We start from the raw sequence: 12,059 nt of genomic DNA on the forward strand, positions 1-12,059 counted from the left end.
GCGCCATTTCTTCCCCTTTATTGTCTGTTACCTACTTCTTTTCTCGCTGTCCTCCTCCTATCAAAAGTCAGCACTTCACACCCTGATTTAAGTGGATTTCACAGCAGATGAGAAACAGACATTTAGAAATAGAGAAAACATTAATTTTCCCCAAATTGTTCAATTTATTAAGGATTGCTACAGATGCAGGAAGTGAGATTTTGTGTCAGTGTGGAAGCATCTTCTTCCCCTCTTCTTTACTTTGAAGAAATTTCAAGACTGGTTCCATTGAGGTAATTTCGTGCTTCTGTGAGTCTGGCAGTAATCAGGGGTTAGTTTGACTCTTGAATTTAAGCCAAAGAATTTGGTCAATCATTGTTAATTTATGATTAACACAAGGGGCAATTAGACAATACCGCAGTACCAAGTTAGTTTGGATGGCTTTAAGTCCCAAAGAAATTCATTCAACAATGAATTATTAAAGAAATAAAATTTTTGTTCATTCTACAACATGTTTGTTAAAAATAAAAAACATCTGAATGGAAGGCAAGTACTTTTTTAAAAAATCATTGTATAATACATCATTTGAGTCTTAAAATAACATTTGTTTCATTTATATTTAAATGTTTGGTGAGGGACGGGGAGGGTAAGTTAAATGTTTAAGGTCTTCTGAATTTTTACTCAGAAATTTACTAATGAAAATATGGCCAAATAAAAGTCAACGATATTTATAGTAAAATGTAAACAGCTGTTATCAGCTTGTGTGTGTGTGTGTAATATAAACAGAGGCCGTTAGCAGGCCTGTTTATATTACACAACTATTCTTCAAAAAGAAAACTTGAAGAAAAGTTCATGCTCAAAAAACAAAAACAGATGATCATCCACTATGTTACTGTAATTAGTATTAATCGGCGATATTTGTTGTTTCCCCCCGCCCCCCTCCTAAAATAGTTTGTATTCTGTGGCTGCAGGGAAACGGCGTAAAAGGGGGACGCTGTCTCTTTAAGGCGTGAAAGGAGGCGTGCAGGGGACGTCGGCAAGACGCGTCCAGAGTCCTGTGAATGACTGCCGCTGCGTGTGGTTATGTGACATTGTGACAGGACAAAACTCAGCAGAACCAAGCGGTTCGGATTCGCGTCTGCAGGTGAAGCAGAATCAGAGGGCAGGGACTCGGGATCCGGAGATGCGTCACGGCGGCTGGTGTCTTTACCCACAGAGGAGCTGCGCGGCGCACCGCTCACTTTCATGAGATTACAAAACAGTTTGGCCACTCTGCAGCCAGCGTGTGAAACTCAGCCTGCCCGTGTGTGTGTGTGTGTGCGTGTGTGTGTTTTTCTTCCTCCTCCTCAAATTTCAGAAGAATGTGTTCACCTTAAAGGCGTGAAACAAAACAAAAAAATTACTGTGAGCAGCGCAGGTGGATCTCCTCCCGCATGATGTACACAATCACAAGAGGTCCCAGCAAACTGGTCACGCAGAGGAGAACAGGTGAGTCTCCTATAACTTTCAGCAACCTCACGCCTTAACTTTCCTGATTCTCATGGGCGTTTTTAATCGTTTCTGCAGGACCCACTCAGCAGCTGGAGAGCAAAATAAACGACTTCAAGCACAAACAGACGTCCTGGAACATGCCCGAGTGAGCAAACCGATTCTTTTTTACACTCGTTTAAAATTAGAGAAACCTTCAAGTTGCCAGAAATGTGTGAGGGGGGCGAGGGAAGGTGGGGGTGTTCTTTCACCTGCCTCCTAAACCCGAGGAACTTTGTCACGGTGTGCTCAAGTGAATCTGGGTGCAGCAGTTTAAACCTCCTTAATCCAGAACACACCTCAACTCTCTGCCTGTTGTTACCATGATGACTTTGAGGCAGCAGACGCGACCCTGAGTGTGTTTGAGTGTGACCTTGGCAGCACATGCTCCCTCTCTCCATTCAGCTGTTGCAATCTGACTTCTGCCCAGTCAAGCGTGCTTGAGTTAGTTTAGGTTCAAAGGGTTATTTATTATTATTTATTTTTAACAGAATCTCTGATTTCTCTTTCCGCTTGCCAGCCTTCCTGCACCCAAGATAGTTTTCAACCGCCTGAACGGGAAGAGGCACCATCAGCCCGCTCAGGCGCTCCCCGCTGACTGCAGGCACAAGGAGGCCTTCTCCCCGGAGCACGAGGAAAATGTGAAGTTCATCTCCGAGGGTGAGGAGGACGACTAAACTGAGCTTTTCATCGTCTGCGCTGCTCTGGTTTCTGTGAATGACTTGGCTACTATCAGTTTTTTTTTCCTCCCAAGGCGACTCCCACACAGCTGCTCCGACACTGATAGAGCAGAGAAACTCTCACACCCACATTTCACACTCGTCAGGGCAAAAGTGCTGAGAGGAGGGAGCTAGAGAGGGACAGTGGGGGGGGGGCGCTTTTGATTTAAACCCACAAGATGCTCTGATTGGATTTTGAAGGATAGAGAATTTGTTTGAGTCGAAACAGTATGGGGTTTGTTTGTTTTTGTTTTTTTCTTAGTTCTTTTTTCCAACATTCACAGAATCCCCGTGTCTCTGGGAAACCTTGCTTGGCTCGGCTGTTTTTGCTTTTCTGTCTCCTGCCAGTTGTTGGCATTGAAGCTCGGCCACAGCAGCCCATAAACAACTCCAGTAACCTTGTGTTTGATTGGACAAGGCCGTAAAGTAGAGCCAGCTCTGTAAAAAGAAAATACTGCTGTTTCGTTCCCATCAAACCTTTTCAGTTTTTCACACAACTGCCACAAGTTTCAGTGTGTTTTAATAGACCATTACAAAGTGGTTTATGGTTTTTAAGAGGAAGGAAATTAAAGTCCAGTAAATAAACAAACTCCCTCCAGAAGTCCTGCAATAGAAGTCCTGTGTGAAATCTAATCTGAGCGTAAATGCACCTGTTCTGTGAGGTCAAGCTGCAGGCGCTTCCTAGAGAACATGTTAAACAATATTCGAAGCTTTGAATATCACGCAGAACAGTCAGAAAAAAGTGTGCGGCTCAGTTACAAACATGCCAAGGCAGGGCCTTTCTAAACTGACGGGTTGAACGAGGCCCAGCAGAGATCCAGAGTTCAGGAGGGAGACGACAGTCGGCGCTCCACCGATTTGGTCTCACTTCACCAGGATGACCAACAATGTTTGTGAAATGGCCCTGTCAAAGTTCAGACCTTCATCCAGTTTTTAATCTCTGGAAAGAATTGAAAGTTCAGTCAGTGTTCAGCCTGACTGAGCTTGAGTTGTGATGCAAAGAAGAATTGGTGAAATTTTCCCAAATATTCATCATTTTAGTTTTTAAGACAATTTTCAGATTTGTAATGTTTTATTTTTGTTTTATAATCAGTTTTCTATCACTTCATTGTACCTGGTCTATCATATAAATCTCATTGCTCATTGAAATACACTGAAGTTTGTGATTATGCTTTGGATACGGTCGTAAATCCCTGCAGCTACCATAGATTTAATCAGTCACACCGCATGTGGCTGAGACTCTGAATGATTAAAAATACAAACATTTCCCTGCAGTGGCCTTTGTTCTGGTGGACTTTACCCCCCCACTTCCCCCAACCCTGTGGGTGTGTCACTTTGATGCAGAACTGTTTTCATATTTCTTTATTGAGCACTAATTGTTAGACATGCGGTTGTTAAAGAGAGCTGCTTTCATTCAGCTTGGCAGGAGGTGGTTCAGCAGGAGGAAGGTCGAGCAGAGCAGGACTCCCAGACGGCGGTTTACTACAAAGAAACATCTGCCGCTCCACACGTGGACAGTGAGTACAGCTGCTTGTCGTCTTCCTCCAGTTCGGCTACAAATGCACGAAACAGACAAATTATTCAAGCGAAGAGCGAGCTTTGATTACGTTTTTATTGTTTTTAATCGTTTTTAAAAAGAAATTAGAGGCATTTTGCAAAGGGCGTTTTGAATACGGCCCTGTAGAAAACAAGAAACTATTTCGTTTAAGTCACTTGCACATTTTTAAGTCAATTTTTTTTTATTGCTTTCATAAGCGTATCAACACTAGAAGGCAAAACGTATTTTAATATCCAGTTTTGAAGCTCGTTGCAGTTAACAGGCAAAGTTTATGCACAAGATATTTTACATGAGTTTTATGTTATCACAATGAAATCTGCCAAATAGTGACATTTTAACTCCGTAAAGCAAAGCATATCAATTGTGTACTTAAGACTTTGTTTTAATTTTTAAAAAGTACTTTCATCAAAAGCAGTATTGAGGAATCCTTTGGCTAAATATTTTTCACATCTAAATACAAAATAATGTTCTAATAGTGGACATGTTTTGTTAACTTATGTAGTTTCTGATTATGACCACTAGAGGGCAGTAAAAGCAAAAAAACCTATGAAAAATTAGTTTTTTGACCAAGTTTTTATTCCTATCACGATCCTGAACAGCATGATTTCATTAATCTTTTTTGGAGCAAAATCGCACAGCATGTCTTTAGGTTTTATTATTTTAAACCGATGCGTCCGATCCTCGTTTCTTCCTTTCCAGGCTTTGTGCCCATAGATCTGGACGAGTGGTGGGCCCAGCGCTTCTTGGCCAACATTGACAAGCTGTCCTGACGCTCCAGACTGGATCGGATGCCGTTTGCCAGTCAGGAGGCGAGAATTGAGGAACGGAAATGAAGCCTGCTTCTGTAGGTGTGACAGCTCAGACGACCCCAGAGTGCTTTTGATGGACCGACGGCGCTGGGACGCCGACCCCAAAGCTGCTGAGAGCTACTTCAGTGTCTGAAAGACCGGTTGCATGATAAGGTTTCTGGTGGTGTTGATGGTCACAGCAGAGACGGTTTGAATGCAGTAAAATTGTTTTTTCCAAGACTTCTGGGTTTCTTTTCTTCTTTTTTTATTTTACAGCATTTGTGGTTCCCACTTTAATAGTTAAACAGCTTTATTTGGCAACCGATGGCACCATCCCTAATCTTAAATGTAGTTTATGAAATGTTTGGAGATTTAAATTTGAGAACAAGACGGGGAAACTTTAAAACTGAGTTTCACACACCAGACATGAACGGAATGCGAGTCCATCAAAAATAAACCAAGACGTTTGTCGAAACTTCTCAAACAACCATGCAGAGAAGCTTTGTTTTCATGCTGATTTGTGCAGCAACAAATTCCCCCACAGCAGTCTGTATCGTTTTCCTGAACTGTCCTCGGTCAGCCTTTCTCGTTGCTGCGAATGCTTCAGGCAGCATCCAAACTGAGTCGAGCCGTCAGTGTTTCTCCAGAGCTCTGGCCAGGAGCTCATTGAGGCGCGAAATCATCGGCCGGGGGTCGTCGTTCAGGCCGGCTGCAATCATGGCGTTGTCGTAGATCTGAAACGAGCGACAGTTTAACATCACCTAATCGGTTCCAGCTGTAGATGTTTGAAACTAGACAGAAACGAGCTCTGGTACCTGTTCCAGCAGCAAACCAGCCAGTTCAGAGTTTGTGTCCTTCAACGAGTGCAGCTTCTTGATCAGATCGTGTCTAACAGGTGAGGAGAGGAATGATAGTTAGAAATCCTTACTTGTTTCTCTTGAAAGAAACAAAAACGGTGAAATCTGTGTCTTACCCGGCGTTGAGCTCCAGGGTGGGCTGCAGGATCTGGGCCCTCTCCTCAGCAGTGCGCGCCAGCTGCTGGGTTCGGAGGAAGTGGCGGGCCGCGCCCATCTCCAGCACCGTGATCATGGCGGGATGAGTGTCGAGACGAGGAGTCAGCTGAGCGTTACCAAAAAAAATAAAATGACATGGTTGTGGAATTATGATTTCGGTTCGATCCTGCAGCAGTATTTACATTTAGCATCACGGAGACACATTAAGGACAATCATCGAAGGAGTTTGCTGAAATGACTACATCTGGGTTAAAAGCTCTTGGGTGCATCATTCAAATTGGAAGATGAGTGGAAAAGCCAATAACTTTAGGGAGGGACCTGAACAGATGCTAATTTCATTCAAACTAGAAATGTATATGCATCACATAAATACTGTAATAAAATCAGTTTCATTTTGTGGTACAATAACATGCCAGACATCTGATTTTCATGGAAAGATTATTTGGAACTTTTCAGTCGTCGTTCCCTAATGTTGACATCATTCCTGCGGTTACCTTTATGTTTGTGACTCGGGGACCCAGAACGTTCTTCATCCAGGCCATCAGGTCGTCCGCCTGCTCCTGCGTCAGCCGCTCAGACGCTGCGGTGGAGAACAAGGCCGGGGGTTTACAGCCGTGACAGAGATCACCGCCCGCTCCGCCCGACCTCCACCTGAAGGCGGGGCTCACCTGGCTTGCTCTCCTCAAACTTCTCCTCCTTGTAGTGATCCACCACGATGTCCGTCTCCACCGAGATCAGCTTCTTCTTGTCAAACTCCCTGAGGTGAAGCAGGGTCAGCTCGTCGAACTGCTCGTAGCAGAACAGGACCTGCGAGCATCACCGAGTTAACCCTCATCTGGCCTCTCGCTGCATGAAAACATTTTCAGTCGCTCGTTCCGTCTCCCACCTCCATGTCTTTCTTCTTCATGGCCTCAAAATACGGCGAGTGCTCGGCCAGATGTCTGTTGGGGGCACACAGGTAGTAGATGTTGCGCGTGCCGGCCTTCATGCGGGATCCGTACTCCATCAGGTTGGTCTGCTGGCCGGCCGGCAAAGCGGACGACTCGAACCTCAGCAGCCTGGCGATGTCTTCCTGCAGAGCGACAGACCAGCAGGTGAGGACTACGCTCCTTAAAAAAAAAAAAAAAAACCTGCTGTGCAGGGAGTAACGTGTCTAATGCAGCACCTTCACGTCCTGTTCCTGGGTGGTAACGATGCCCTCCCGCATGAAGAGCCCGTAGTCCTCAAAGAACTTGCTGTACTTCTCCGGGTCCTTCTTGCTTTGGTCCAGCAGGAAGCGGATCACTCGCTGCTGAAGGACATTTCGAAGCTTTCTGAAGGAGGAGATGCACATCAGCACATACGATCACCAGGATTCCCAAACACTCAAACTTTTCCAGATGGAAATTTCCAAAAATTCTCGGCTCCTTTAAGACAAGCTGGAAGCTTAGTGAATTTACTCCAGATAATATTTACACTGCAAAAAACACAAACTAACAAGTAACTTTGGAGCAAGATATAGGAGCATGTTTTATGTAAACAATTTATTAATATTGATTTTTTTTTTTTTTTTTTTTAAAAGCACCACTGGCAGATCATTTAATTTTTAACAAGGGAAAAAGGTCGCGTTATAAGACTTTTTTTCTGGAACAGGTAGAAACTAGAGAGGAAGAGCAGATGGAAGGCCAACATTGATGTATCAACCTGGGACAAGATATCAGGCCAAACAATTAAATTCACCAGTTTGAGAAGAGCATTAAAACTCTTTGCTTTTAGCAATAGTTGTATCTAAAATAAATATATAAATCCCAGAAAATGCAAACAAAAATCTGAACCAAAGGAGCTTAGAGAGGGAGATTTGTAGAAACCCGATATCAACCTTACAAATTAGATTTTCAACAAGACCGTAAACATAAATTTTTTTGAATGCAGTAAATCTCCAGAACTTTAATCTACCTGGACTGTATGCTTTAAACCTAAAGATTCTCAGGGAGAGAACGAGCCACAATCAGAAACAAAAGGTTTGAATTGAAAAATACTTCACTCTACCTGATGAGGGCGCTCTCCTGCAGCAGTTCTCTGCTCAGGTTCAGGGGGATGTCTTCGCTGTCCACCACACCTGCAGCCGCAAAAAAACAAACAAACAAATGGTTACATTCCTGCCGTGACGTGTGAGATGGAGCTTAAAGGCAGAGCTGAGAAAACCGGCGGGCTGAAACGTTCGGGACGACGCAGAACCTCGAAGGAAGCGCAGCCACTTGGGCAGGATGTCGGTGGCTTTGGTCTGGATCAGGACCTTCCTGCTGTACAGAGCCACGCTGGAGCCCATCTCTCTGCTCACATCAAACATGCTGGGTTTCTGTCAGACGGGACCGGGATCGGTTCAGTTTTATGCGGTCGTAGACAAAAAAAAAATACGAACTTCGTTCAAACATTTTTCTCATCAAATCAGCTAAAATCGTACTTTTTCCTCACTTTATTTCCCAACTTTCTCGGCTGACCTAAAATTTCACCAAAACACCCCTCACCGCGTCAGGGACGTAAAAGATGCTTCGGATGTTGAGCGGCGCGTCGGCGCGGTAGTGCAGCGTGTAGCGCGGCTTATCGTAGGCCTGAGCGATGTAGCGGTAGAACTCCTCGTGCTGCCAGTCGCTGATTTCTTTAGGCTCCATCATCCACAAGGCCTGGTGGGCAAAACCCAAACAGTAAACACTTTTGAAAGCAGTCGAAAGGCTACAGAGTGTACTCAGTAAGTTTTGCGTTAAAACACTGGAGATAACGGAAGGACCGAGGCTCACCTGCAGAGTGTTGAGCCTCCGTCCGTTCAGGAAGATGGGGAAACTCACAAAGTTGCTGTACTTTGTCACAACCTCTGAAACAGATTCGTCGTGGAGTTGCTGTATGAATTTCATTGCACGCAGTTGTGGTTCGGTCGATCGTGGTGCAGTTTGAGTTTTACCTTTAACTCTGTCCTCGGAGGAAAACTCCTTGCAGTCGTCTTTGAGGTGCAGCACGATTTTGGTTCCCTGTTGAACGCCGCTGGCTTCAGCGATCTCAAACAGTCCAGAGCTAAACGAGGAAGTGAAAATGTCCATTTTAAGTTTAAACTCTTTTTTACAAATAAAAACAGAATAAACGTGGTTTCAGTGCTCTCACCCGTCGGAGGACCACTTGTATCCGGGAGCGTCCGGCTCTGTAGAGCGGGAGAAGACGTCCACACGGTCAGCCACCATGAAGGCGGAGTAGAAGCCGACACCAAACTGACCGATGATGGTGCTGCTGGCCTCGGCCTGGTTCTGCAGGGCATCTAAAAACGCCTGCAGTGAAGAGGCCAGAGGAGATGACGAGAAGGACGCAAACACATCAGTTACAAGACAAGTTCAACTTAGTTAATATAAACGCACAGCCAAAGCTTGGTCACATGAACGTTTATAGTCACATGCCTCCATAGCAACCACCACTGGGGTTCACTTTGCCGAACATGAGCACTGACCTTGGATCCAGAGCGGGCGATAGTACCCAGATTGGCCACCAGCTCCTCTTTGTTCATGCCAACTCCTGTGTCCTATCACAGAAGCACAAATTGTCACTAAAAAGTTAAATTCAACATGCAGCATCACACTACCACCACCAGATGGCAGCACATATGAGAAGTCAAACAACAGAGAAGGGAGGTTTTGTCATGTGTTTAATATTTGGAATGGTTAAAATGTTCCTAAATCTTAACTTTATACAAACAAGTTTTCAAACCACTTGAAAATTTCCAGTTTTTTCATGCTACGGTCACCTAATTTGTAGAAGTTGTAGGGTTATCAAAATGTAGGAATCTGTGAATATCGATTTTCTTGCCTATAATGTCTGAATTTTTTCATACATACGTGAATATTAAAAAAAAAAGCTATTTCTTATACCATCATCAATAACTGGACTGCTCTAGATTACTTCTCAGAGGATGAATGCAAACAGTCTTTTAGTAAATAATTGAGCTTTATGTGTATTTCAGGGAGTTACAAAGCACTGCGATTTTCATTTCAGATGCAATTTTATCGCATTAAAGTATAAGCTCCAGTTGCGCTCTGGTTCACCTTCAGCTTATTTACTTATTTCATTTTATTTAACCAGGAAGTCCATTCATAACAGATACAAAAAAAACTCTTCTAAATCCTTTAGGGAATGGAAAAAAAAACTGCTGGTTGTACAACCAATGAAGCCGCTGTGCATCAATAGGGTAAACAATGTCAAAATTAAAATAAAGCCAAGATATCACAGGTTAGTAATGCTTAAACATGCAGTGCTGGGATAAATCCAACAATATTTAAATCACAAAGAAAAGCAATAACAATAAATTTAAAGGCCAAGATAATTATCATCTGGCATTAGATGTGGGTACCTGAATGGTAAAGGTTCCTTTAGTGCCATCAGTCTGCAGGTGGATTTCCATCGGAGCCGTTTCCCCACCAGCTGTGATCATTTTGTGTCGCAGCTTTTCCAAGGCGTCGCTCCCGTTAGAGATCAACTCCCTGACGAAAACCTGGTGGAATGAGGGTGAGTCAGGAAATGGATACAGAGGAGCGCCGACAACACTTGAACAAAGTGGAGGAAATGTCTTTCACAACTTCTTACCTCCTTCTCCGAGTACAAAGATCTGGCAACAATGTCCAGAAGTTTCTTTGTTTCAGCCTGAAATTCATGTTTAGAGAAACTACCTGAAAAACATTTTTTGAAAGAGTGACACAGAAGCCCTGAAGTTCAAGAAGGAGAGAAAGAATAACTTTGCAGCTGTTCCAGGCACCTTGCACCGACTCCGTATCGGTGATGATGGTGTGTAGAGGTTCTTCTTCTGGCTCTTTCTCCACTTCCTGAGTGCTGTAGAAGGACTGCTGGCTGAAGCCCAGAGAGGACCACTGAGACCTCCACACAGCGGGCCGGCTGCTCCACCTCTGCTGCTGTCCAACCTGGAGATCTACTGACATGAAGAGCACAGGGAAGAAAGCTGCTTACAAGTACAAATAAAGTATACACAACAAATATAAACATACAGTTTGGACTTCTCAGGAACAAGCTGTTTTGGCAGTCTCTTCAAATATTGTGAAAATTGCGATGTTCTTTTTTCACATGCAATAGTTCAAAACAAAACAAAGAACATCTTGTAAGTCATATGTATGTTTAGCCACAGTCAGTGATGTTTCAGTGCAGCATCCAACAGGACATTTTACAGTTGTTTACAAGCTGAATGGAGATGATGCAGTTATCCTCATCACTCATGCTCAGTTAAAAGCCTATTTTTACTACAACTGACCTTGTGTAGTTTTCCATACTCGTGATTGTGTAGTCTTAAACGTAACACCTCGATTTTAAAAATATTATATTTCTTGTATTTTGTACTTTCATGAGCTACAAAACATGTTATTTAAAAATAAAAATATAACATAGAATGTATCCCTGTTTCACTTGGTAATAATTCAACTTAACGTTCAAATATGAAGAGTTGAATCGGTATGTTTTTTCAGTTAATAACTATGCTTGCAAGGAGCTCAGTCTTTTTTTTTTTACTCGGTTTTTGTTCTGAGTGAACAAAACAAATATTTAACATCACTAGCTGAAGATTATTAGTAAAAACATGCAGTTCCCAGTTGATGGAGCAAAGCTAAGCTAACTGCGCCACCTGACATAACACTACCTACCTCGCGAGACATTTAGCGTGCTCAGTCCACGCGCACAAGACGTTAACCGTAAATTGGTCCTGTGAGAAGAACCGAGGATGAGCCGAGCCAGGCCGAGGCAGCGGGACATATTGAGAGATGTTAATAAGCAGGTGGAGACCCAAAGTCACCGGACTGGGGGACACACGCTGACCGGTGAAGACCGGAAATGAGGCTGCGCTTGAAAATGACATCACCAGGGTGTCTAGAAATATGCCTGATGAGAATTGGAGAAGGAAGGTTTTATATTATTTCTGTTAGAAAACAAATGTATTAACATCTGTAGTTTTAATAAGTGTTTCATTAAAAGCACTTTTTTATTTTGCATTTATTTTGAGACGTTAATGTTAACTTTTAAAGGATGCTAGTCCAGTGGCGTTGTTCTTCACTTACACTGACAATAAAAACAGCTTGGTGATTAAATAAAGGTACTTCCCCGTGTGAATCCAGTTTCCCCAACTCACTTCCACATATGGGGCGAATATTCGTGCGAAATTGGCATATAATTGAGCCCAAAATAGACTTATCCAAAAGGTTACATAATGGTCCTATCACGACTACCTACGGATAACCAGGTGAAATAATTAGACCTACCTGAGTCGCCGTGCTGTAAAGTTGATTTATTTATTTGTATTTGGCAGCTGGCACCGACTGTATACCATTTGACAACTCTAAATCTCGGGTTCCTCAAAGCTTCATTATCGTACCGCTTTTATTCAGTATTTATATCCTCCCACAGCTCCGATTACGATGAAGAGATTTAATATTCATATGCTGATGAGGCAAAACTACTA

The 12,059-nt window shown here is 43.2% G+C and overlaps 2 protein-coding genes across 4 annotated transcripts; one reads left to right on the forward strand and one right to left on the reverse strand.

The window, feature by feature from the left end:
* The first annotated feature begins 979 nt into the window (after nucleotides 1–979).
* LOC106915783 (MAPK regulated corepressor interacting protein 2-like) lies at nucleotides 980–4,811 on the forward strand. 2 transcript variants are annotated; one of them, XM_088008359.1, is made up of 5 exons: nucleotides 980–1,467; nucleotides 1,546–1,615; nucleotides 2,027–2,166; nucleotides 3,652–3,742; nucleotides 4,483–4,811. In XM_088008359.1, the coding sequence occupies exons 1-5, from the start codon at nucleotides 1,413–1,415 to the stop codon at nucleotides 4,538–4,540; spliced, it is 414 nt and encodes a 137-aa protein (XP_087864485.1). In that variant the 5' UTR covers nucleotides 980–1,412; the 3' UTR covers nucleotides 4,541–4,811. The 2 variants fall into 2 exon arrangements, with proteins under 2 accessions (XP_087864485.1, XP_014839111.2); XM_014983625.2 differs by having other exon boundaries at nucleotides 987–1,467; nucleotides 3,644–3,742.
* A 1-nt stretch (nucleotide 4,812) lies between these two features.
* trap1 (TNF receptor-associated protein 1) lies at nucleotides 4,813–11,451 on the reverse strand. 2 transcript variants are annotated; one of them, XM_014983623.2, is made up of 18 exons: nucleotides 11,248–11,451; nucleotides 10,356–10,529; nucleotides 10,187–10,269; nucleotides 9,954–10,094; nucleotides 9,057–9,128; nucleotides 8,720–8,880; nucleotides 8,523–8,632; nucleotides 8,362–8,435; nucleotides 8,092–8,247; nucleotides 7,802–7,922; nucleotides 7,613–7,682; nucleotides 6,750–6,897; nucleotides 6,471–6,656; nucleotides 6,253–6,391; nucleotides 6,079–6,164; nucleotides 5,545–5,690; nucleotides 5,387–5,459; nucleotides 4,813–5,305 (listed from the first exon to the last, which is right to left on the reverse strand). In XM_014983623.2, exons 1-18 carry the CDS (start codon nucleotides 11,354–11,356, stop codon nucleotides 5,204–5,206), a joined length of 2,151 nt encoding a protein of 716 aa, XP_014839109.1. In that variant the 5' UTR covers nucleotides 11,357–11,451; the 3' UTR covers nucleotides 4,813–5,203. The 2 variants fall into 2 exon arrangements, with proteins under 2 accessions (XP_014839109.1, XP_014839110.1); XM_014983624.2 differs by having other exon boundaries at nucleotides 10,356–10,526; nucleotides 11,248–11,450.
* Nucleotides 11,452–12,059: the final 608 nt, after the last annotated feature.

This window comes from Poecilia mexicana, unplaced genomic scaffold (assembly GCF_051168715.1).
Source record: "Poecilia mexicana isolate PSO_F unplaced genomic scaffold, ASM5116871v1 scaffold_8, whole genome shotgun sequence".
NCBI classification, from domain to species: domain Eukaryota; kingdom Metazoa; phylum Chordata; class Actinopteri; order Cyprinodontiformes; family Poeciliidae; genus Poecilia; species Poecilia mexicana.

Bases quoted from the DNA above. Each gene is read 5' to 3' on its own strand.
- LOC106915783 (XM_014983625.2), top strand. From the start codon at position 1,413: ATGATGTACACAATCACAAGAGGTCCCAGCAAACTGGTCACGCAGAGG. The intron at 1,468-1,545 runs GTGAGTCTCCTA...TCGTTTCTGCAG, and splicing joins GGTCACGCAGAGGAGAACAG to GACCCACTCAGCAGCTGGAG. The intron at 3,743-4,482 runs GTGAGTACAGCT...CTTCCTTTCCAG, and splicing joins TGCCGCTCCACACGTGGACA to GCTTTGTGCCCATAGATCTG.
- trap1 (XM_014983623.2), bottom strand. From the start codon at position 11,356: ATGTCCCGCTGCCTCGGCCTGGCTCGGCTCATCCTCGGTTCTTCTCAC. The intron at 8,633-8,719 runs GTGAGAGCACTG...TTCCTCGTTTAG, and splicing joins TACAAGTGGTCCTCCGACGG to CTCTGGACTGTTTGAGATCG. The intron at 6,657-6,749 runs GTGCTGCATTAG...GTCGCTCTGCAG, and splicing joins CCCAGGAACAGGACGTGAAG to GAAGACATCGCCAGGCTGCT.